We start from the raw sequence: 26,837 nt of genomic DNA on the forward strand, positions 1-26,837 counted from the left end.
TAAAAGTATTTTTTATAGAATTATACATTGCTGCTGTTTTTCTAACATTTTCTTACATAAAGCTGCAAATTACAGTCCAACTGAATGGGTGAACACGCACGAATTTATATGCGAAACAGCCTGGATAACAATTGGCTAACGCTGCTGTCAATCAAACTCATCAAGAATTATGCAAAAACACATTTTATTTATTTTAGTTATTTGAGATGTTATAATAGTTCTCTAATTGTGTTAAAATTGATTAAACAATAATCATTTAACAAATATTATATTTGTATAATAAACTGGGGGCTTAACTGTATAATAAACCCATCAGGCCCGTCCACTGTCTACGCTCCTGCTATATGCTCATTGTTTTTTCCCCCAAAAAACTAATGCTTTAGTTTTAACATGAAACTCTTTTATTAGAAAAAAAATTATTAAAATTAATGCTGTATGCTCTATCCTGTATATTTGAGGCTCACTGCCAGGAATTATGAAAGCAGGTTATTTGCCATCCAGGCTCTATAAAAGAAAGGAGAGATCCATTTAATTGAGGCTCACTGCCAGGAATTATGAAAGCAGGTTATTTAACAATGCAAGCCCTCAATTAACTAACCTTATGAATGACTGGAGTGAAGACAGAAAGGATGAGATCCCCAGGTTTGCACGGCACAGACTTCCACAGCAAATGCAAAAAGTTTGAAATTATTTTTGAATTGGTGTAATACCATAACTGATTTTCGGGCTCAAGTTAAGAAACCTCCCAACAACTTGTTTGTGTGGGAAGCTATAAAACTATGTTTTTGCCATCCAGGCTCTATCAAAGAAAGGAGAGATCCATTTATTAAAGCAGAATAGGGAAAATGATGGGGACAGAAAGATTTGAGGTTTCACGGCACACTGAGAGCACATCTGCTAAAGCTCATCCTCAGCACTTCAACACTTCATGTTTGCGCAACTATAGAAAGGGAATCTTCAACCTTGAGGGATTTTCCTCTTTATCTTTTTCTCTCTCTATCCTCTTTGCTCCTCTCCTCCTCCTCCTTTTCACTTAAGTAGCCCAAATATTAGCTAAGTATGTGAGGACATATGTGTGATTTTATTAAGAGCTTGGTAGCTTATCATGTAATGCTTTATGTCAAGATAAGCTATGTGTTGTGCCAAGCTTTGAGCTAATATTTGGACTTAATTCAATAGGGGCAGCCACTGAAATTAATTTCCCTATACTGGGCTTAAGTTTATTTTTCCAAGAATAGTGAAAATCGTTGTATATTATTATAAGATATGAATGAGTGCAGTGCCATAATGAGGGTCATGGTTTGGCATTCTGTGGAATGCCAGTCACGATAACGAAACCCACCAAAACCGGACAAGGGCGTGGAGCAAGAGGGGCCAGGGTCAAACATACAAACACATCCATTTCAGATGTTTCCTCAATGTACTACCAAGAGAAAGTAAAAGTTCCCGTATCAAGATTCAATGTTTTGCCAAGCTAAACTTAGGTCACCTTTTCATGAAGGTATTTGTTTTGGCATCCTTTTCCCCAGGTTAACATTCATTTTAGTATTAAAATGACTTAGCTCCAAAGAAAACCATCCTAAGAAAACTTATGATATATCTGGTGAAGAATAACCCAAAAATAACTTTGTCACAGAAGTGACACCTTGTATACCTAAAAAAAAAAAGTATTAAAACAACAAATAGAACAAAATAAACAAAAAAAAAAACATTGCTTTACTTATATACTTAGCGATTATTTTGTAATTGGCGATGGCAAGTTTACGCATGTTATCCACTTCATCAAACCCCCCCCCCCCACCCCCCTTCTCCCAACCCCGCCCCAGTTTTACATTTTACACCTGACTGAATTTTACATCCCAGATAGCTTACCTGTATAAAGTAGGATATAATTGTTTTATTCACTTTTAGTCTGTGGTTAGATCCAATTACGCCATCCTACTTTTAATAAGGTATTAGGACATGGAAGAAGAGCAGCAAGCTTAACCTCTTCCAGATGCTTCAAATAGATCAGAACAAATGCTAGGACATATTACAGCACCAAAGAATAACTGCTAATATAGTGCTTAGTGAGATTTCCGCTGCGAATTTAGCAGCAAGGTAAGCAATTCCCATGCATTACCTCAGCAAACAGTTGCTACTAGCTCTTCAATACTTGCACTGGTCAAAACACTGCTGTCCCTCCTGGTTGTACAAGTCTCTTTTCCCAGTTTACTGCTTATATCATTAGCATGCTACGGTTTAGTACTGCAGCCCATTCTCAAGTGTTTTGTTCATCTGTAAAACATTTACTCTAAATCACACTTTGGTTCCTGTCAATGGTTTGTATCTGTCAGTGAACTGTGCTTGCACTTTCCACCCCTCCATCTTTCCACCTCTCCCGCTTCTCTCTCTTTGTCTTTTCTTTCATTCTCCTGCTCTCACAGGGCTCTTTTCAATGACCCCAGAGTTGTGGCCCTGCAGGCTTCACTCTGCTTCTCCATGTTAACCACACTCTTGCCACTGCACGCTGATGCAGAGAGGGGAAGACTGCGGTCGGCCAATTAACCAAGCACCTGAGACAGGCCAAACAAAACTTCTTCTACTGTTTTTACAGCAAAGGTTTCAGAATTATGGTTTCCATACGCATGGGGAGAGGAGAAGAAAGGCCACGTGTCTGACATTGCCTTTGTTGCTGTTGCTGCTGCCAGAACTGGGTACAGATTAGTGAAATGAAGGGACAGGGAAGTTGACACTGGGGAATGAACACCTGGAGAGGGGTGTGACTGTGCAGGTGCAAACTGACTAGCATAAGTTAGCATTAGACACATACTCTCATTGTTGCTCTGTGCTGTGACAATCTGATATGGGGTAGAGAGGATGACTTTAGAAAGGATTTCAAATTTTCAGTCTGTTCACAGGAGAACTATTTTGGTAAAACCCCTACACATCTCTGACCATTTCTTCATTATATTTAACCTACATCTTCCTACCTGTGTGCCACCTGTGTTACTTTTAGACAAAACCTGTGTTCTATTTCACCCTCCTATCGTTCTACTGGAGTGTCTTCCTCTCTTCCCTCACCTACCCATTTCTCCTCTCTGGATGTTAATGCAGCAACTGACACTTTATGCTTTACTTTAATTCTTGTCTAGACAATATATGTCCTCCAGTCCAGCACAGGCTACCCCTTCTAACCCCTAGTTATCTGATGTTCTTCGTGACCACTGGTCCAAACTCAGGGCAGCAAAGAGAAAATGGATCAAAGATCTGTCCTTCCTGAGTATATATCAGTCTTTGCTTTCATCTTTCTCGGCTCAAGTCCATACTGCCAAATCTTCATATTTTCACAACAAGATCAACAGCGCTACAGACACAAGTAACCGCTTCAAAACATTAAATTATCTACTCTTTCCCCCTCCACCACCTCCCACCACTTCTAAAACAGCTGATGATTTCGCCACATTCTTTACAGACAAAACTAGAACAATCAGTACTCAGCTCTACACACAAGCAAAACTAAAACCAACCGCATCCATGCCTAAAACTTTCCCCCTTCTCCTTCTGTCCCCTCACTGAGGCAGAAGTATCAAAACTTCTCCTCTCCAGCCATCCTACAACATGCCCACTAGACCCAATCCCCTCACACCTTCTCCAAGCAATCTCCCCTACACTTTTACCGCCACTCACATACATCATCAACACATCTCTTCTCAAAGTCACTCCCAGTTGAAATGCAGGCACCAACTGGATCCAAACCACTCAGGGTTCAGGAGTGGCCATTCAACTGAGACTGCACAACTGTCAGTCACTGAAGCCTTGCGGATTGCAAAAGCTGATTCCAAATCATCAGTTCTTATTTTGCTGGATTTATCTGCTGCGTTTGACACTGTGAATCATAAGATGCTCCTGTCCACTCTGTCATCACTGGGCATCACAGGGATTCCACTTCGCTGGTTTGATCTCACTGGTAGGTCTTTCAGGGTGGCCTGGGGTGGGGAGGTATCCAAAGCACATCAACTGGTCACTGGGGTTCCTCAGGGATCAGTTATTTGACCCCTCCTCTTCTCCATATACACTGCATCACTGGGACCTATTATACAGGCACATGGTTTCTCCGACCATTGCTATGCTGATGACACACAGCTCTATCTTTCATTTCAACCAGATGATCCACTGGTAGCTGTACAGATTTCAGGCTGCCTGACGGACATCTCGGCATGGATGAAAGAACATCACCTACAGCTCAAGCTGGCAAAGACTGAGCTTCTTGTCTTCCCGACTACTCCAATTCTACAGCATGACTTCACCATCCAGTTAGGCTCATCAACAATTACCCCATCAAGTTCAGTCAGAAATCTTGGTGTAATCTTTGATGATCTTTGATGACTTTCAAAGACCACTTTGCAAAAACTGGTAGTTCTTGCAGGTTTACATTGCATAACATCAGAAAGATCAGGCCCTTCCTAACGGAGCATGCTGCACAACTTCTTGTCCAGGCCCTTGTCATTTCTAGGCTGGACTACTCCAATGCTCTTCTGGCTGGACATCCATCATGCACAGTCAAACCTTTACAAATGATTCAAAATGCAGTGGCATGACTGGTCTTTAACGAGCTCAAAAGAGCCCACGTCACACCTCTCTTTATCTCCCTGCACTGGCTGCTGGTTATGGCTCACATGAAGTTCAAGACACTGATGCTTACATACAGAACAGCCTCAGGCTCAGCACCCGCGTACTTCCACTTACTCTTATGAATCTACATTCCCTCCAGAAGTCTGAGATCCGCTAGTGAGCGATGCCTCATGGTACCATCACAAAGAGGCACAAAATCACTTTCCAGAACAATTTTGTTTACCGTTCCTGGCTGGTGGAATGATCTTCCAACCCCTATCCGGAATGCTGATTCCCTGACATTTTTCAAGCGACAGCTAAAAACTCACCTCTTTCGTCACTGTCTGACTTCATCCTAAAAACAATACTTTTCTCTTTTCTTTCATCATGTAGATAGCAACTCAACATTAACATATGATTTTTTGTAACTTTGTGTGTTGGTTAATAATTGTGTCTTTTTGCCTCTTTAAGATGAATCGCTTGATGTATTCCCCAATTTTCTTTGATTTTGGATTTTTGTGTTTTATAAATTTTTTTATTTGATATGTAAGTTATTGAGGAAAGTTTGGTTGCAAAACCTACACTTAAATGATGAAGCAGAAAACTATGGAATAATTTCACACACCCCATTGGCCTGTTTAGTGAATTTGCATGCATATTCATATCAGTTGGATAAATCTGTGCCCCGTGAATACTCTAAGGTTTCTCCTATATCAGCCTGGCTGGACATTCACCACAAGAGTAGACTCAGTCAACAGAGCAAAGCCAGTGGTCAGCAAAGCAAGGGTTGGGCTCTGTGGTTACTTTAGAGGCAGCTATAAAGGCCTCATCCTCTAAAACCATTTCTAGCGGACAAGAGCCAGGGCAGGTGTGTCAGAATGTGTATTTGTGTCTGAACAGTGCACCGGTTTTCTCAGTTGCGAGATGTGGATGTCTGGCAGAACAAGGCAGCTGTCTGTTCACTGATGGGAAATGGATACATCTGCCATAGGAGCCTGCCTCACTTTTTAATCCTGAAATGCTACTGCTTACTCTTATGTGTCAACACACTGCTGGACACCTCAGCCTGTCTCCACTTATTCCCAGTCAGCATGTTTCATACATCATAGCAATTTGATTACTGTTCCAGGCCATTCGCAATATCTACTACAAGAGTCACTACAAGAAACTGAAATTTTTTCTAAAGTTATTGTAAAATCATTTGATTTTTGTTGGTCTACAACTTCTTGACTCTGCATTACTCCTGAGTGAACCAAACCAGTCTCTGTCGACAGGTATACTTAAGTGTGGAAAGAATTTCATGGAAATGAAATATGTTATTTGTGCAACTCAGAAAGTGAACGTCCAAACATGCAGCTCATGGTGTGGTAAAGCTTCAGCAGTGGAATCTGGGAATGAGTGCCAGGAAGGTGTGCTGAAGGGAAGCTTTGTGTCCTAACTCTGCTAACCCTGCGCATGTACTTGCTCTTCTTTTCTGTATCTTCAAGTCAACAACAATGGCCTGGTGTCTTTCCTGAGGGAGGTGTCACAGTTCACCCCAGTGGCTTTCCCTATTGCTGGAGACCGCAGGGTGGTGGCTCCATTCTGGGCAGATGTAGACAACCGACGGGCAGGAAAAGTTTTCTATCGAGAAAGCAAAGATCCTGCCATCCTGAGAAGAGCCACTGCAGATATTAATCGTTACTTCCCTGAGTTCCCTATTTTTGCCACTACATGGGTGCTGATTGCTACCTGGCATCAAGTCACATTTTTTGGTGGCAGCTCAATAACTCCGGTACCAAGTTCATGACCTTTAAACTAACAAAACCAATGGTATTTTTATTATGTTTCCTCTAGAAGAACATCTAACACAGGGTTTCTCAGGTCTGACCCTCAAGGTCCACTGTCTAGCGGAGTTTATCCTTGTTAAAAAATTAAACTCTGAAGGTCAGTGGACCTCAAGGGCCAACGTTGAGAATTTCTGATAAGTAAATGAGAGTAAAATGATAAGTAAATGAAAATTATGAATACTGGTTGTGGCAACTGACTTGTTCTCTGCTTTTCTCTAAAGGTCAATACATTTCAAGTAGTTTTGATCACAGATGGTGAGCTCTCCTTCACCATCTTCCAGTACCACAATATTTCTTGGACAACAGGGATGCATGCCACCAGTGGTGGTGACCTAGCAGGCTTGGGAGGCATAGCTGCACAGGTAAGGTCATTGCCTTTACTCACGCTGGTTTTTGTTTTGACTGAAATGACTTCAGTGACATTAAAACGTGAAAGAATCCACTCTGAGAGAAGGCTTCCCCACTTCCACTCTCTTCCTAGGCAGGTTTTAATGCTGGTGATGGGAGGCGCTATTTCAACATCCCAGGCTCTCGGACAGATGATATTGTTGAAGTTGAAACCACCACAAATGTGGGCTATCCTGGTCGTTGGGTCTTTCGCATTGATGATTCTCAGGTGCAAGTGGGCAGCTGCAATGACTCAGGTACACCACCAAAGGAAAGGGAAAAAAAAGAATCAGCGTATCCAACAAATTAGTAAACATTATGGACAGTACATATAGGAAAATATCAATCTGCTCAGATACTTTTCCATTGTCCTCCTCAGCGTCGGTCTGTGCTAACTTAAGGCCCTGTCAAAATGGTGGCCGTTGCATTGATGACTGCATCACTGGAAATCCCTCTTTCACTTGCTCGTGTTTGGCTGGCTTCACTGGACGCAGGTGCCAGATAGGTAAACCAATGATGAAATCCTTCCATCCTTCACAACCTGTACTCATCCTCTGTGTTTGTCCTTGCCAGGAAAGAGAAAGTCAGCTTGTAAAAGCAGAATTCCACCCTGCAAGCCAGGGGGACAACCTAAGGGAGAGAATTTCCCCTGGTCACATCTGTATGTAATACGCATACAGTAGAGTCTATCCAATGTTTTGCTGTGGTCAAATTATTACCTTTTCCTCCACCCCATGCACTTTTATGATTCCCTCGTGTTTTCAGTCCTGTGTGCACATCTAATAAAAGTCACATGTGATATTTGTTGTTCTTTTGTGTGTTTTGATAGAAGTCGATGAGTGCTCATCATACCCCTGTCAGAATGGAGGGACATGTGTGGACAAGATCAACCACTTCATCTGCCTGTGTCCAGTGGGATTCATAGGGACAACATGTGAGACAGGTAAACACCCAATTCTTTAATTATCAGACTCCAATTTCAATTATGCATTGTATGTAAGCTCAGGGGGAAAAAAAATGCTTCAATATCAATTAGAAACTTGCATTTCTAAAAGGTCCAATGTGGATTAAAATAGCACGTGAAAATGTGGATGTGAGTTTTGAACTCAGTAAGCACTTCTTTTCGTGCTGTGGCCTGTCTTCTCACTGATTTTGTCCTCCCCTCCTCCCTTAGCACTCTGCTGGCTTTAACATCCTTCTCGTTCCCACAGTCCAGCCTGCAGAGATGTATCAAACCTCTAATACCTTTCACAGCCAGAAGTGCATAGTTTCAGAGTGAGGGGAACGGTGTGGAGGATATATTAATCAGCTGAATAAATATCCAGTGTGTGTGTGTGTGTTTATTGCCTACAGACATAGACGAGTGCCAAGAGACCCCATGCCTCAATGGAGCACAGTGCATACAGGGTGTCGGCAACTTCACCTGCGTATGCCAAGCAGGTTACACTGGGTTCCTATGTGAGTCAGGTGAGTATGGATATTGGTAGTGGCACTGAAAGGCCATGACTTTCTCCAGGGAACATTTCCTTTTTTCTGCATTAGGCCCCCACTTATTCATTTGACAGATGGTGTTATCTAGACTGACTTCATGAAGACTGCTATAGTACAATACTTTTAAGGGCAGCTAGTAAATGGAAATATATTAGCAGTTACTTTGATTTCTTTCCCTGTGTTTTCATTTTGGGTCAAGTTTTATGTTCCAAATATTCAGAGCTCTCTGAGCAGACCTAGATATGACTTTTTAGGAAATAGCACTGACATGATTCCTGTGCTTAACAAATTGGGCTTTCCACAATAGAGGTTACTGAGGAAATGCAAGCCCAGTTGGGAAGTACTCCGGAAACGAACCGCTGGCCTTTGCATATATTAAACCCTTGTTTCAACATGAGACCAGATTACTGTTAATACTAGACAACCGGTCAATGAAACTGTACACCTGCACGAACTTTCATACATCCTCACATCTTAAGATATTGATTGAATCAAAACCAAGCTGATCTAAGGATTGCCTTTCTCACACTGACAAATTACTCTCTACACTGACATGCATCTTGTGTTTTGGAATCCAGATATCAATGAATGTGTGTCCATGCCATGTTTGAATGGAGCTGTGTGTGAAGACCTGGTGAATAACTACACTTGCACCTGTACAGCAAACTTCACTGGAAACCTGTGAGACAGGTGTGTTTTCACTCTTGAGTTCAACCCACCATATCACTTTATAAATACCAGCCAACACATTATCCAGTCTTTGTTTTTTGTCTCCCTTTGCAATGGGAAAAATGTTTAATGATAGAAGATGTTTACACAGCCAGGCACCTACTTTCCACTTTATATTTGGCTAGCTGTAACATTTTCCAACTGGGACTGACACAAAGAAATTGAAAAATGAATAAAAAAAGAGGGAACACTCTGGGATAACTATGCTTCAGACCACATGTCTGACCAATTGAACTGCAAATAATGTAAGCCTCATCACATAGTTATCAAATGCTTGGTCAACTCTTGCCTGCTCATGAAAAGAAAACTTCACTCCAGTATCAATAAGATATTATAGTTTCAGATGACGTCTGATTAATTGAACTGATTTCTTTGCAAATAATGTCATCATAATTATCAGATGCTTGGTCAACTCTTGTCTGAGGTTGAAGTGATTTGACCAACCTCTTTAAGAATTTTTTTTTTTTTCAATGTGATTTGGTTGCAGATTTGTGGGTTTGCCTTAATTTCACTTAAAGGGATAGGTAACCCAAAAATTAAAATTAGATGTTTATCTGCTTACCCCCAGGGCATCCAAGATGTAGGTGACTGTTTCTTCAGTAGAACACAAACAAGGATTTTTGGCGTCAGCCGTTGCAGTCTCTCAGTCTTGATAACAGAATCTATGAGAGAAAAAAAACATGCACAGAAAAATCCAAATGAAACCCCGTGGCTCGTGACGATACATTGATGTGTAAAGACACAAAGCGATCAGTCTGTGCAAGAAACTGAACAATATTTATATAGTTTTTTTTACCTCTGATTTACGCAATGTCCGAACTGTTAGAACTCTTGTGAACGCACTTCACAGCAGCCCGCATCATCTTCTTCCTTTTACTTTATGAGTGCATTACCGTCACCTATCTCTCAAGTGGACCATTGACACTCCTGATTGAGATTGTAGATAGAGTGTTTATGGTTTATTTGAGAGATAGGTGGCGGTAATGCACTTATAAGTCTGCGATCCGCCATAAAGCAACAGGAAGTAGATGATTCAGGCTGCTGTGAAGCGTGTTCACAAGAGTTCTAACAGTTTGGACATTGTGTGAATCAGAGGTAAAAAAAAACTATATAAATACTGTTCAGTTTCTTGCACAGACTGATCATTTTGTGTCTTTACACATCAATGTATCGTCACGAGCTGCAGGGTTTAATTTGGATTTTTCTGTGCATGTTTTTTTTTTTCTCATAGATTCTGTTACCATTGCCAAGCATTGTATGATTGAGAGACTGCAACGCCTGAAGCTAAAAATCATAATTTGTATTCTACTGAAGAAACAAAGTCACCTACATCTTGGATGCCCTGGGGGTAAGCAGATAAACATCAAATTTAAATTTTGGGGTGAACTATCGCTTTAAGAGATATCACTTATTAATTTTTTTTGATAATGTATTAGATCATGCTGCCCAAGTAACACCTACAGAATATACTATAAAATGTTTTATTTTACCCTAAAACAGAGTTAGTTGTTATGGAAAATTCTTCTACTACTGATGCTGCAAATCAGACAGGTATGTAAATGTTCTTCAAGTTCCTGCTAAGCTTTACCACCCTCTCTTATTCTTAAAAGATCATCACACATACTGCACGTAATATTTCACTTACAGTGCCCTGTGATGGAGAGAGTTGTGAAAAGCGTCAAATCTGCGAGTACATTGGCTCTGGACACTACAACTGCACCTGCACCCCAGGTTACTATGGTGACGATTGTGAAGGTACAGTACTCTCTGACTTTAAAAGGGTCATGAACTGGCCTTTTGAATTATTTTATACTGTTGTCTGAGGTCCTCTTATGATGTTTGCGTGGATTTTACATTCAACAACATCAAAATCAATAAGTAATAGGCTATTTTCTACCCTGGTTTTGTGGCCAGCTCGAGAAACGCTCTGTTTTATGGGCGTGCCACATTGAAGACTTGGAAGTAAACGGCCACTGCTATGACTGGATAATAGTTTTGCATAGTAAACTTAGTAAACTAACTAACTATGTGTCTGTTTGACAAGCTACATCCTTCATAGTTGGAGCCTTCTGTGACTTTGGTTAGACACGGACACATAATCAGGACATATTAAGCGATCTCTAACAAAGCAATAGTGACATGAGGCTACAAATATTTTTTACTCACATAAGTATGCTGTGCCATTCCTGTCAGATCCAATATAAAGTCTCTCTGCAAAGCCAACATCCGCCTGTGTCTTGTTTACAAAGGAGTCCGCAATGAATGAACGCTCAAATGTTTTACTCACGTGAGCTGAAACTTCATTTAAAATAAAGTTCAACCACGCATTCCTAATATTTGAATCCGAAAGAAGGTTATGCAGCAACTGCGTTCATCCACAACAGTGGGTCAATCAGTGGGCGGGGCTACAGAATTAGGCATTGATATTCTTCTGTGGAGGTGGTGTTTAACCTATCTATTACGGCATAGGTAGGCACATTCCAGGATCTGGCATTCGCTGGGTCTGGTGTCAATAAAAGCTTTTATTTCAGTAACATGGACGTTTCAGCTCTGAAACTTACAGGATATTCTTTTAGTACGATGACCTCTTATATGTCAAAAGCTCAAGTAAAAGTTGATTTCTCAGTTCATAGCCCCTTTAATGCATAGTAGCTACTCTCCTTAAGTAATTGGGCAGGGACATGGCACACGGGAGAAAAGGCAGACACCACTATCCCACAGGAATTTGAAGCACTGCCTGAGGAAGACTATGCAGCCGTGATGGATGAGCATAATTATCCAAACCTATGCAACCTCACCCAGTTTACTGCTCAGACCTTGCAGCAAGTTGCTTGATGTTGTAAATAATTGTTTTATGGCACTTTTTTTTTACTACTTTACCAACAAGAGGAAGGGCTCTTGTCTAGACTTTAAAGGGCCTGTGTTTTATGAGACACTCCTAATGTTTGGAATTCACTTCCCTGCAACAAATCAGGTAAGATTTGTTTGGACGCTCTAACATCCAACCACAAATCTTCAAAGACTCAAGTTATGAAGATGATATGAGCAACATCCCTGCTCCCTGGGTCACTGTGTACACTGAACACTTTGTGCCCCTATAGATTTAAAAGCACATTGTGAGCTATAGCAAATTCATCCTACTCTTCCACCTGGAGCTGAAATAACCGTCAATTCTTACATAGACTCTCCTAAATCTCCAGAATGCCTTCCTGTCTGGCTCACTTGGAATGTGTAATGGAAAAATTCATGCAGACCTCTCAAAAAGAGAAGGTAGAAGCTCACAGTATATGGCCTAGGAGTGTGTCTAATGGGACACTGAAATCAAAGAGACCGACCTTACGAAACAACAAATGAAAATAGCTTCAGCGAATTAGCAACTATGCTAAACTATGCTCACACACTCACACAATGTAACATTCCCACACCTGCTTCAACCGAATTTACACTTTGTTCCAGTTTTACTGATGCGAACTAAGAGTAACATTTTCCAGTGGTTTGAATGTTTACTTATCCAGAAATGCTGACCTTCTTCCAAAAGTGTCTCTTTATCTGTCTCTTTCTTCTCTCTTTACATCACACCTAAATCCCTACAGAGGAGTGTCCCTGTCAGAATGGAGGGGTTTGTGTTGATGTGAATGGCACCTGTGAATGTCCAACAGGCTTCACTGGACTCTACTGTCAGCTTGGTATGTATTAACTGCAAACAAATACAGAATAGTTTCTTGTTTCTACTGTTTAAAGGCTACTTGAAATAATGGTAGAAAAGATACGTGTTCCAAATTCAGGAAGCGCTTTTTTCATCTTCAGGCCAAACACTCAGCATTACACGTCAGCTACATGTCCGTTAAACACAAATAATTGACAAGTGGCTATTGAGGAATTGCTCCGTCATCAAAGCTGTTCCACCACTAAAGCGTCGCTTCTCTGTCCTATGTACAGTTAGCTAACAGTGGAACAGTGTGTAATTACACTGTACTAAATTATGCAGTTTGGAAAATTCACCTAATTGAGAATCATTTGGCCTCATGATGGAAAAATACTAAAAGTGTCTGTCAGTCAAAAGGTACCTGCTTTATTGATTACCAGAGAAAACTGTATCCATCTGAAGAGTGTGGGCAACCTTTTATTCAACAAAAATATTTCAAAAGTAGTAGTACTGCACACATATTTGTATAACAATTAATATCTGTAATATTTTGTTTTACTCTTTAGAGGTAACACAAACCCCCTGTAGTAACAACAGGCCGTGTCCGGATGGAGGTCCATGCTTAGAGTATGGTGGCATGTACCTCTGCACCTGCCAAACTGGTATTGACTTTGATCACAAGGACTTCTACCCATATGGTAAGAGCCCTTGGAGAACCTTGAAGCCATGTGCTAAGCATGGTCTCCATGACAAATGAACACATACTGTGCCAGGTCGTCACAATGGCAAAGGTCCTCAAAGCAACTAAGGCTTCACATTGAGTAAATGAGAAAAGAAAGATTTATTTGTATGTTGACAATGTGAAGAAAATGTTTCAACTTGGCTATTGAAATACACAGATGATCTATGCTATGGTGTGCATTTAAATGAAATCATTACAACACACTCAAATAAAAGTTACTAGTGATCGTTAAAAGATGATCACTTGCTGTGAAGGATCGTGGTGAAGGTGGTATGTGTGTGTTTCAGTACAGCCCCAATCGGCCTGTGATTCCTCACCGTGTCAGAATGGAGGTTATTGCTATGAGAGAGACGGAGGCTACATTTGTGAGTGCAAGCACGGCTACAGAGGAAAGCATTGCGAAAAAGGTATGCTACATCTGCTATCCGTGTTAACATTTTGTCCTTGCTTGCTTACATATTAAAAGGTAGTCCCATCCACAGAAGTTCAATCATTGTGCATCATGTTGTTTAATGCACCATACAGTATATCCATTTTGCAGAAGTCATTTTGCCTACTTGCTGGTACATACAGCATTCTTCCTTTTTTTTTCTCAGTCAGATTAAGTATCTGTGCTTCTAGTCCCTGTCGTAATGGAGGCTCTTGTAAAGAAGAAGCTGACAGCTACCGATGTGTCTGTCCCTACCGTTTCACAGGGAGGCACTGTGAAGTGGGTATGTGTTTAGTGTCAGGACAATTTTCTTGCAATATGTGGTTTTCTGGTGTGAATATAAATATGTAAAGGAAATTCTGATGATGTTGTATAAAGAGTCATATTAGTTTGATACATATAAAGGCCCTTTCATACCAAACATGTTACATGGGAAAATTTTTAATAGGAACAATGTATTTGTATTGAGCTATTCAAACCAGTTATACAGTGGGTACGGAGAGTATTCAGACCCCCTTAAATTTTTCACTCTTTGTTATATTGCAGCCATTTGATAAAATCATTTAAGTTCATTTTTTTTCCTCATTAATGTACACACAGCATCCCATATTGACAGAAAAAAGCACAGAATTGTTGACATTTTTGCACATTTATTAAAAAAGAAAAACTGAAATATCACATGGTCCTAAGTATTCAGACCCTTTGCTGTGACACTCATATATTTAACTCAGATGCTGTCCATTTCTTCTGATCATCCTTGAGATGGTTCCACATCATTTATGCTCAAATCTGGCCCACGAGATCCACTTCCCTGCAGAGTTTAGCTATAACCTTAATCAAACACACCTGAGCATGCTAATCAATGTCTTCAGGATCATTAGAAAATCACAGGTAGGTGAGTTTGATCAGGGTTGGAGCTAAACACTGCAGTGCATTGGCCCTCCAGGGTAAGATTTGAGGAACCCTGTTCTACACCTTCATTTGAGTCCAGCTGTGTTTGATTATACTGATTGGACTTGATTAGGAAAGCCACACACCTGTCTATATAAGACCTTACAGCTCACAGTGCAGGTCAGAGCAAATGAGAATCATGAGGTCAAATGAACTGCCTGAAGAGCTCAGAAACAGAATTGTGGCAAGGCACGGATCTGGCCAAGATTACAAAAAAATTTCTGCTGCACTTAAGGTTTCTAAGAGCACAGTGGCCTCCTAATCCTTAAATGGAAGACGTTTGGCATGACCAGAACCCTTCCTAGAGCTGGCCGTCCGGCCAAACTGAGCTATCGGGGGAGAAGAGCCTTGGTGAGAGAGGTAAAGAAGAACCCAAAGATCATTGTGGCTGAGCTCCAGAGATGCAGTCAGGAGATGGGAGAAAGTTGTAGAAAGTCAACCATCACTGCAGCCCTCCACCAGTCGGGGCTTTATGGCAGAGTGTCCCGACGGAAGCCTCTCCTCAGTGCTAGACACATGAAAAAACACCTGAAGGACTTGAAGATTGTGAGAAATAAGATTCTCTGGTCTGATGAGACCAAGATAGAACTTTTTAGCCTTAATTCTAAGCGGTATGTGTGGAGAAAACCAGGCACTGCTCATCACCTGTCCAATACAGTCCCAACAGTGAAGCATGGTGGTGTCCCAGCACTGCTCATCACTTCCCAATGAAGCATGGGGACAGGACGACTGGTTGCAGTCGCGAGGGAAAGATGAATGCGGTCAAATTACAGGGATATCCTGGATGAAAACCAGAGTGGTCTCTGAGGTCTCCAGAGTGCTCAGGACCTCAGACTGGGCCGAAGGTTCACCTTCCAACAAGACAATGACCCTAAGCACACAGCTAAAATAACGAAGGAGTGGCTTCACAACAACTCCGTGACTGTTATTGAATGGCCCAGCCAGAGCCCTGACTTAAACCCAATTGAGCATCTCTGGAGAGACCTGAAAATGGCTCTCCACCAACATTTACCATCCAACCTGACAGAACTGGAGAGGATCTGCAAGGAGGAATGGCAGGAGGATCCCCAAATCCAGGTGTGAAAAACTTGTTGCATCTTTCCCAAAAAGACTCATGGCTGTATTAGATCAAAAGGGTGCTTCTAATAAATACTGAGCAAAGGGTCTGAATACTTAGGACCATGTGATATTTCAGTTTTTCTTTTTAATAAATGTGCAAAAAAATGTCAACAATTCTGTTTTTTTCTGTGGGGTGCTAGTACCACTGCAAAAGCAATATCAAAACATCAAATAGTGCTAAACTTGTTCTCTCTGTAAAGCATTTTTACAACATGAAAACAAGATTTTGAAAAATGATTAAAATAATAGTAATTACTGTAGTTAAAATGATGTAGTACAGACTTGTATAAGAGAAAAATGATTGGTTTTTTTTTGGTTAGATGATTGGTTTGTTTTATTTTTTTTTTTAGATGTATGTTCATGTTGCACTCTCTATTGTAGGGGCACATGAATTTGCTTTTTCTTCAGCCTGGTGCATATTCATTTCACTTTTGATTTGGACAGTCCATTTGTCTGAGATTCGCTTAGCTTTTCATGTTTTGTTTGCCATGAAAGGGCTTTAAGTGTGCAATGTTTAATTCTCAGCCAGCAGTGAGCACCCAGGGGATGTTACAGTTCTTAGTCACCCTTCCTCTCCTCTTTTCTGGTCAAATGAAAGAAGAGTGTAATCTACTTTTCATGTTTGGAAAATGTCATTTCCGTACACACAGAGTTTCATAAAACTGCACAAAGAAAAAAGTTCTTCAAAGCCAAGCCGCTTTTCATCTTTGGATTTTCATTATCTCAACTTTGTCCCACATTAGAGTTGTGCAACTGTTTGGCCTTGTGTAATGATCCAATTTGCTGGAGTTTGTTCAACACTTGGATTCCTCACATGTAGGAAAAACAACTTGCCCTGGCACATGCATGAAAAGCTGTTTCTCTTTCTCAGTGCTACTGTAACGATCAAGGATTTCTCACACATGTTGACCTCGTTTTGACACACACATGGCCATGCTTTCTTTCACAAATAAATATGCAAATGCACACGTGTACACAGAACTGTACAACAACTGTTTTAAAATATCTAATGCTTTGTTTAGGAAAGCCAGATCCTTGTGCCTCCAGTCCCTGTCTGAATGGGGGAACATGTTTCCACTACATTGGTAAATACAAATGTGAGTGCTCCCCATCCTTCATAGGAAGACACTGCGAGATCAACAGAGGATCCAATCCGGCACTAGAAGGTAATCAAATTCTGTTTTACCTCCGAAGTACACTGAGCTGTTTGCCAACACGACAGGAATCAGGAGCTCACACACAGCTTTGCGGTAGTCAATATTCATTAATTTAGGTGTAACTAATATGCATGTTAGGAGGAGAACAGCAGTCGTCTGTCTTCATTCAGATGATGCCAAGACGAAGCAGCAGGTGCCAGTTCCTGCAGTAAAGCTGGGTTGTGTGTCACCTCCCCAGAGATGAAGCTGGATAAAGTCCTCAGTGCATTTGATACTCTCTCTCTGAATAGGGGTTATAACTCTGCTGTTACAGGCCTCTGTGTTACTGTCGATTCTACAAGGTTTTCCACAAGGTGCGGTTAAATTTGTGTCCTGCTCTTCCATGATAGGATGAAATACCATCACCTAAAACTTTTTTACAAAAAGGATGTTTTTACAGCTTCTCTCTATTTATGAATCTGCTCATAGCTGTAAATGTGGCCATGTGTATTATGTAAATTGAAACCGGTTGATTCTTTATGTTTTCAGGAAAAGCAATTTTTTTTTTTTTTTTGTAGAGAGAAACAAATATCTGTTGCTGCCACTGCTCAGTTTGTTTTATAGTGTTTCTGACATTCTTTGTTTGCAGTGTAGGGCTTTGTCACTGCGTTTGCACTTTAAGTGTTCTAATTAACTTAAGTAACTAAATGAAATTCTTCAGCCTTAGTTGGATGAATTTTTGCTGCTTCTGTGTATTTTGTTTGTTTTTTAAAAAGCAAATAGCTTATACCTTGTAAAATACATTTATATTAGCATCTAATATCAAAGTAACATTCATGCCATAATTTATCAGAAATCAGTCTTAAAATTGTTTAACAAACCTGAATCATTGCCAACAGTATATTTGTTTATATTATTTGTCATAATTATTTCTAACAAACCCGAGTCATTGTAAACTATATAAAACAATATTGGCATATTGAAAATGACTTTCATGCACACCGTTTGTGCACACTGCAGGTCCGGACTGTGGCCCCCCTGTAAAAGTCAAGCACGCAGAGGTGCAGTATTCCTCCACTACTCCAGGCTCCATCACTTCTTATGTATGCCACCCAGGCTACACTCCCCTTTCAAGGGCCACCCAGAGCATCTGCAGCAGCCAGGGTTCCTGGAGCCAGCCTCCAGTCTGTGAAGGTCAGTGGAGATTCAAAACCCTTGTTGTTCAAAGTTTACCCAAGACTGTCCTGCTCTAAAACCAACATTCCAAAATGGTCGGTTGGTTTGGAATGCTGGGAAGAAAAGCTGATGAGCCTACAAAATGTCAAACGAGTAGAAACACTCTAAAACAAATTGTAGTTTGATACAAACATAAAGTTTGTATAGTGTGTCAGGGTTCTAACAGAAAGTAGTCAGGCCTTGGTATACAGTTCATAGTTTTTAAACACAAAGTGATTCTGCGGTCTTTCTGTGGGACATAAAGCATGATGCTGTTCTGGCAACATGAGCTGCTACATCATTTGTATCACATGAAATAAATAGGCCAAGTACAAAGTGAGACCAGGAGAAATCCAAATACCTGGATTTCTGTTCATCTTGAGAACTGTTGTTAATGGACTTGCATGAATCTTGATTCATACACCAAACCATCGGGCTCTACAATAAGTGCTTCCTGATCAAGACCATGCAGTATTATGCCTTGAACACAAAATGTGTCTATTTATGTAGTGTGTGTGTGTGTGTGTGTGTGTGTGTGTGTGTGTGTGTGTTTTCAAGTTTTTTTTTTTAATGCTTCCCTGGTCCATGTACTAGGGGATTTGTACATGAATGACTCTCATCATCCCCTTTTGTTTCCCAGAGATAAACGAGTGTTTGTCTCATCCATGTATGAATGGGGGAACTTGCCGTGATAGGGTGGCTACCTACCTGTGTGAATGTGAAGATGGTTTTACTGGCCAGCGATGTCAAACAGGTAACACACTGCATATCTCTTGCTTATTCTTTATTCTTTATCTTCTGCCATATTGACATTTTGATATTAGAGATTTTGACACCTCATTGTTCAAAAACCTGGCTTAAGTTCAGTTTCTGTGAATGTTTTGACAGACATTGATGAATGCCTTTCTGAGCCATGTAAGCACGGAGGTACGTGTGAGGATCAGCCTGGCTCTTACTTCTGTCACTGCCAGCAGGGCTATGCCGGACAGGACTGTGAGATAGGTAACATCATCAGGAATATGTTCACTACTATTAGGGTTGCAAAGGGGTGGATAATATCCGGTGGGTGAACTTTCGTAAACTTTCCAAAAATTCTGACATTTTCTGAACTTTTGCAACCCTAGCTACTTTGACTTGACAGCCTAGAATCACAGTGGACTTAATTTGGCTTTTCCCTACTGATCAACAGAACAACACTCTTTTAAAATGTGATCAACATGATCTCAAATAAATACAAAGAAGTCACAATTGAAAAAAAGAAAACAGAATTGATCTCATAAATTTGACAATCTTTTAATATATGACTAAATCACTGAGATACAAGAAGATTCAAGATTTAGAACCACAAAATTATCAAATCTGTGCAGATAGCTTAAGCCCAAATGCTTCCGAGTAGCAGTCACAGTTTTATGTGTGAATGGCAAAGGGAAGCCATTATTAAAAATGTCATAGGACAGCTCAGCTACAGTCTTTTATAAGGTATGTAGAGACTTCAACCAGCTAGAAGGTTCCATAGTCTGATTTTTTTTGCTCACACTGTGTATAATTAGAAACACACCTCCCCTAATTTTAGTAAAACATGGAGGAGATCCTTCTCTGCAGAAGGCCTAAAAGACTTGATGAAGGTAAAAGATAAAATGAATGCAGCAAAATACTCAGAAATCAAGAAGGAAAAACTTGATGGAGTCTGCAAGACACATACTAGGTTGGCTTGGAAAAGGCCGTACACTCAAGTCTCTATGAAACCTGAATGGGGAAAAACCGCAGTGGCCAGATGTGCAAATCTGATGTTATTCACACAGACTCAAGGCTCTAATTGCTGCCAAAGGTGCATCTGCTAAACTCAAACACTTGAATACTCATGCAAAACATTAGTTTGTGTGTAATAACCAATCTGTAAAAATAATAATAATAATAATAATAATTTTGGCATAAAGAATATTTTTCTGATGATCAGTGTCAAAAAACTCCCAGTTAAACTATATGTGACACTGTAAAACATTAAAATTGTTTTTGGTGAGCCTTGATTCCCAACTCATTTTCCAGCTTGTATCTGCAACTGTTTTTATCATTCTGCATAATCTGCTTTTCCCTTTATTGTGACTTACAGTACATCAGATCTGATACACAAAACACCTCACACCTACTTTATCTCCTACAAACAGCCCACCTCTCAGAGTGAAGGATATTCCATCTCATGATACAGATGTGTGTTTGTTCTGCAGAACAGGATGGATGTGAGCCAAATCCTTGCTTGAATGGAGGTGTATGCCGAGGCTACAGGAGGAACCACCTGTGTGTGTGTAAAGAAGGTTATGTTGGAGACCACTGCCAGACATGTATGTTAACCATTATTAAATATTACTCCTGAAAAAGTGCACAATACATCACAAATATAGTATTGCAACTGACACCAAAACTTGTGTGTGTATATATATATATATATATATATATATATATATATATATATATATATATATATATATATATATATATACTTTAAAAAAATTATAATAATAATAATAATAGACCTGGTGAAGCTATTTAGTCAGGTCCTCCTACGTGCAGAAGCATTTGAAACTATGGGGGGAAAAGTTGCCTCTGACAAAAATAAGTGTTCTAAGCCTTCTGCTACATTAAACTGATCTGAATTAATCAAAATCCACACAAGCTTAAAATAGTTTTCTTGATGTGAATAAAATTAAAATTATCAGTGAAATCTGTGTACCCTTCCACTTTCTGGAAGTCTGAGGTCTTATATATTAGTTCTGTACCTGTCAGATATGGTGCTTTATATGTGTGGTCTCATCTGGTCCTCTGTTGCCGTCTAGTGGAGAACCCATGTGTCCTGCAGCCGTGCGGAAACCGAGGCGTCTGTTGGAGTGATAGAAGGGGGAATTACAGCTGTGCCTGCAGGGTGGGCCACACAGGGAGAGACTGTGAGAGAGGTCAGCTCCTGATCTTCCATTATTCAAAATCAACCCTTATCCATTCATTTCATTTAAGTGGAGACTATTTAGAAAGAAACTAGATATTAGAATGGAATTCAGAGTTAGAATGGAATTCAGAGTTTGGGTGATTTTTTAATTGCTCTGAGTTATTAATTATTGACATGGGAAGTTTGTTACTTGTTACAAACTTAAAATATATGCATTCTTTGGTCTGTAGTTGGTATGTATATATTGTGTTCATAAATGAATTTTCCAACAAATTTTAATTTTATAATTACAGGAGTTTTAATAGCTGAATGTTTGTTTAACCAATGAATTTACATGATGTTTCCAGTTGTTTGTGATTCATTGTTTGAGTGATTTATTTATATATTTATTTTACTCACAATTTCTACTCGATAAGCTATTTTATAGCTGTGCATAGCTAGAAAAATGTAATGCATTTTATCTAGAAATCACTTTTAAAATTAAGCTACCTCATACTTCAAAGATAAAAAAATCTGTCGAGAGGGTGAATCAAAATAAGAGATGTTTATTTTAGTTGTTTTAACTAACATAAATGCTTGTTTTTATTTTAAATAATTTTAAGACATCTTGGGGCCCCATTGGAAGTTTGCTGAGGTCCCCTAGCGGGCCGCAGCCCACTAGTAAAGGGATAGTTCACCCAAAAATGAAAATTCTGTCATCAATTACTCAACCTCATGTCATTACAAACCCATAAGACATAGGTTCATCTTCAGAACACAAATTAAGATATTTTTGATGCATTCTGACAGCTCTCTGACCCTCCCATAGACAGCAAGGGTACTACCACGATCAATGTCCAGAAACGTAACAAGGAGATCAGTAAAATAATCCATGTGACATCAGGGGTTCAACCGTAATATTACGAAGCTACGAGAATACTTTTTGTGCGCAAAAAAAACTTAATTCAACAATTCGTCTCCTCTGCATCACCCTAAGGCCATTTTGTGAGTATCCACAGAACACAAACTGCGTATGCTGTTCTGTGTCAGCTGCGCAACGCGGATACATTTTCTATATTGTTTGTGCTTTGATTTTGAATGAAAACAACGTATACGTGTGGTGCGGCTGACACAGAACAACATACACTGTATGCGTTCAGTGAATACTCTCCAAAATGGCCCTAGGGTGATGCAGAGGAGATGAATTGTTGAATTAAGTTATTTTTTTTCTTTTGTGTACAAAAAGTATTCTCATAGCTTTGTAATATTACGGTTGAACCCCTGATGTCACATGGATTATTTTACTGATCTCCTTGTTACGTTTCTGGACGTTGATCGTGGTAGTACTCTTGCTGTCTATGGGAGGTTCAGAGAGCTGTCAGTTAATTTGTGTTCCGAAGATGAACGGAGGTCTTACGGGTTTGGAACGACATGAGGATGAGTAATTGATGACAGAATTTTCATTTTTGGGTGAACTAACCCTTTAAGAATCACTGGTTTAGAGGGTAATTGAGTTATTTATAGCTAATATCTTTATTGTTCCCAGATCTGTTGCCTCCATCTGGCCTGCATGTGTTGCGGGTAGAAGAAAATGAAGTTGAGTTACGCTGGGATCAGTCAGATGCCACTCAGAATTTAATCAGTGGCTTTGCTGTTGCCTTTGCTCCTGTTGGTCGTGGACCGAGGAAGACAGACTTCCTGAAAAAGCAGCATTCTACCTATGTACTACAGGGCCTGAACCCCGGACAGCTTTACAACATCTCCACCTTCTCCGTTAAACGCAACACCAACAGCAATGACATAAGTCAGCCAGCTTTCGCTCTCATCCGCACTAGTGAGAGCTCCCAATTTTTCTTCTGTACCTACATGGTGATTATGTCATATCCTGTTTCCTTAGCACAGTGTGACAGCAGGATTGCAATATATGTTTATTTATTCATTTATTTATTTACATGTTTATTCGTTTTGGTCCTTATTATTTTTCTCAGTTTTTACACAATAATAGTCTAACATGTACATGTAGAGTATTCACTCGCATACTCTTCTCCTGTTCTGTCTCAGGGCCACGTAAGGTGGAACAGCTGGAGGTAGTGAATGTGTCGTCCTCTCAGGTTTGGCTGCGGTGGCTGGTGCATGTTGGCCGCCATGCTGGGGTCAGTCAGGTTCGGGTGTCCCTGGTGCCTGCAGATGGTAGTGGACCTCGCACAGCTGTGCTCAATAGCAGCGTAACAGAGTATACCTTTAGGTCAGTCATGACACAGAACAAGATCAGTCTGCATAGTCTTAAGAGAATGATCTTGTAATTTGCCCATCTAGTGTGTTCCAGGCTTCAAGTGCAGTCAGAAATGTCATATTCACAAGTTCTGAGTACATAATTAAAAATTTTTCCCACCTTTACTGTGCAGCCAAATAATGTGTCATAACATAATAATCAGAATCAAGTTTATTGCCAAGTATTGTAGCCTATGTATACATGTACGAGGTATTTGTCTTGGTAACTGAATATCTGGACCTAGAAGTAGGAGTTTCCAAATGTCCAACTGAAGGCAGGATGTGTCAAGTGGCTACCAACACATTATAACATGAAAATGTGAATCTTTAAACATTTGCACAATGACAATCTTCTGTCTTGTAGTAAGAACGTCTGCCTGTAATACTTGTATTAGCCGCTAGATGGCCACAAAATGCTTGCCTGTATTTTTCAGGGGCAGAATAATAGTAAAGAAATGTACAGCTCAAAATAATTTCAATATACTCTTTAAAAAGTGTTCACGACATGTGAATACATGATGACAGAATGTTTGGTTGAACTTAACTAGACAAAAATGTAATAACCTTGGTAATTACTTACCACAGAATGGAACAAAAAACTATCATCGGTTCGTCTCAATTAAAAAAATTTTGGGCATGGCGAAGTGTGTACACGCTGCTGACATGTTAACCTGTTGTCGTTTATACACATGTGTGCATGTCACCATTAAAGCAAATGATTTCAACCTTCCAAATTAAATTCTGAATCTGAATTTTCGTTTCTCATTTCTGAACATGTGGTTAATCACTACATACAATTATACATATTGATACAATATTCTGAGATCACATAAAGGTTTAAAATACGAAAAATGAAAAACACATATTTTACTGATTAGTTGTGTGTAACCCACAGCACATTGCTCCCAGGTCAGATGTACACAATAGATGTAGTCACGCAGAGTGGTCTGCGCCCTGAAGACCTACCATCAACTAGCAAATCTGCTGGCCCACTGCACTTCTGGACCAGTGAGTATCTCTTCAGCTCTGTGTTAAAAACACATGCACCTCAGTAGTAAGTAACAGCAAATTACATTGTTCTCTCCATCAGGACCGCTTCCACCTCAGAACCTTTCCCTCTCTCACATCACCACCACCTCGGCTCGGGTCACATGGGACCATCATCCTCGGAGTCTTCCAGATGGTTTTGTGGTCAATATTACTCAAGGCCTGAGCACCCGTAGCCGCTACCTACCTGATGGAAGTTTAGGGACTTATACACTACGAGACCTCATTCCAGGACAACATTACCGACTTGCCCTCACTGCTGTATGCAAAATGGGCCAGGACAACTTTCAGAGCGTCCCTCAACACCTAGCCTTCACCACATGTGAGTCGCCGATATTTAAGATGACTGCTTGTCTGCAGATTGCAAGGATGTCTTTGTCATTGTGACCCGTCTGTGTATCCTGTATTGCACAGTACCAGTTCCAAAGGGCCAAAGCAGAGGTGACAGACTTAAGGGAGGACAGGACTACCAGACAGGACAGACCTTGACACAAGTTCAAGATGACCACACAGAACTCCTTGAAGAGCCCCAAAGGTATAGTACTGTATAAATGCAACAATGCAATTATAGATGCTATACTGGGAAGCCATGCATAGAATAATGAGTTCTGTGTGTTTGTTTTCTCTTTCAGATATACAGAGCTTATTGACAGAAGAGGGAGAATTACAGCTAAATTTACCAACCTTCCTCATAAAACCATCAGACACCACACAAGTCAGTAATTATTTAATATATAATGGTAATGCAAAAGTTATGTTGTTTTAAATAATTTTAGATGAACAAATCTAAAAATAAATAAATGTTTTATTCAATAAGTTTTTAAAGTGGGAAACTTGAGAAAAACTATTTTACAAAATGTTTTTTAGGGTTGTCAAAGTTAACGTTTTAACTGAGGATGATAAACACAATCATTTTTAGAAGATTTGCCACATTTGATATTATAAATATTATTATTCTTTCTCCTAAAGACAGAAATCAATGAGATTAATTGTGATTATTGTATTAGTTTTAATGTTACTGAATGTGTGTATAGGATACACTGTTAACATTACAAAGTAATTATTTTTCAGAAAATGTTTTAATAATTTGATGTGGGTTTTAGTAGCTTACAATGTACTTTAAATTAAAAGTCAATTAAAGGGACACTCCACCCCAAAATGAAAATTTTGTCATTAATCACTTACCCCCATGTCTAAACCCGTAAAAGCTTTGTTCGTCTTCAGAACACAATTTAAGATATTTTGGATGAAAACCGGGAGGCTTGTGACTGTCCTATATACTGCCAAGTAAATTACACTGTCAAAGTCCAGAATAGTATGAAAGACATTGTCAGAATAGTCCATCTGCCATCAGTGGTTCAATTGTAGCGTTATGAAGCGACAAGAATACTTGTGTACACAAAGAAAACAAAAAGAATTACTTTATTCAACAATTTGTCTCCTCTGTGTCTCTCCGCATCACCAAAGCGCCATTTTGGAGAATATAAGCTGAACGCAGTTTTATTCACGTACAAAAAGTATTCTCGTCGCTTCATAATGTTACGGTTGAACCACTGATGGCAGATGGACTATTCTGATGATGTCTTTCATACTTTTCTGGACCTTGACAGTGTTAGTTACTTGGCAGTCTATGGGACAGTCACAAGCCTCCCGGTTTTTCATCCAATATATCTTAAACTGTGTTCCGAAGACGAACAAAGCTTTTACGGGTTTGGAATGACATGGGGGTAAGTGATTAATGACAAAATTTTCATGTTGGGGGTGGAGTAACCCTTTAATTCATTTTGGGAAAAAGAAAAAGAAAAAAAAAAACAGCTCATATATATATTTTTTGGTATTAACAGTATTATGCTTAACATTTTTTTGCGTAAATGGGTCACTTTATATGAGAATACTGTATATAACTACCTTGATATTTTATGAAGTGGTCCCTTGCATAAACAATTTTAAAACCCCAGTTTTTATTTAACTTGATTTTTACATTTCTGCCACTGTCTCTTTTAAACAGAGCCTGACCCTCCAATCAAATTAGAAAAGATGGAAGAAACCACCAACAAGATAAGTCTAGCTCTGGAAATTCCTGAAGAAGTGACAACGAGTAAATCTGGTAGGTGATCTTTCAATAAAACACCATAAAGTTTATTATTAGACAAGTGAAAATTATTGATTAACTTTAGACAGGGAGTTTGTGGATCTTAAAACAGGAGAATGTTTGGTAACAATTTACTTGAAGAGGTGTGCATAAGAGACAGGAGACACATAAGACACATGTCATGAATATGAAGGAAGTTTTATGCATGTTTATGACAACTGTCATTAAGTGTCATTCACTCA

The 26,837-nt window shown here is 39.7% G+C and overlaps 1 protein-coding gene across 1 annotated transcript in view; it reads left to right on the plus strand.

Annotated features, from left to right (window-relative positions):
• Positions 1-26,837, plus strand: part of LOC109069102 (sushi, nidogen and EGF-like domain-containing protein 1) — a 32,612-nt gene that overhangs the window by 3,643 nt on the left and 2,132 nt on the right. Inside the window, 26 exon segments of the mRNA XM_042758231.1 lie at positions 6,080-6,367; positions 6,644-6,784; positions 6,904-7,066; positions 7,189-7,314; positions 7,639-7,752; positions 8,163-8,276; positions 8,879-8,984; positions 10,522-10,580; positions 10,677-10,784; positions 12,623-12,715; positions 13,242-13,373; positions 13,705-13,824; positions 14,014-14,130; positions 16,940-17,083; positions 18,074-18,247; positions 18,909-19,022; positions 19,157-19,270; positions 20,494-20,607; positions 21,100-21,216; positions 22,732-23,019; positions 23,247-23,430; positions 24,352-24,464; positions 24,547-24,825; positions 24,918-25,038; positions 25,136-25,218; positions 26,512-26,610. Coding sequence (XP_042614165.1) covers positions 6,080-6,367; positions 6,644-6,784; positions 6,904-7,066; positions 7,189-7,314; positions 7,639-7,752; positions 8,163-8,276; positions 8,879-8,984; positions 10,522-10,580; positions 10,677-10,784; positions 12,623-12,715; positions 13,242-13,373; positions 13,705-13,824; positions 14,014-14,130; positions 16,940-17,083; positions 18,074-18,247; positions 18,909-19,022; positions 19,157-19,270; positions 20,494-20,607; positions 21,100-21,216; positions 22,732-23,019; positions 23,247-23,430; positions 24,352-24,464; positions 24,547-24,825; positions 24,918-25,038; positions 25,136-25,218; positions 26,512-26,610 — 3,625 coding nt within the window.

This window comes from Cyprinus carpio, chromosome A6 (genome assembly GCF_018340385.1).
Source record: "Cyprinus carpio isolate SPL01 chromosome A6, ASM1834038v1, whole genome shotgun sequence".
NCBI classification, from domain to species: Eukaryota; Metazoa; Chordata; class Actinopteri; order Cypriniformes; family Cyprinidae; genus Cyprinus; species Cyprinus carpio.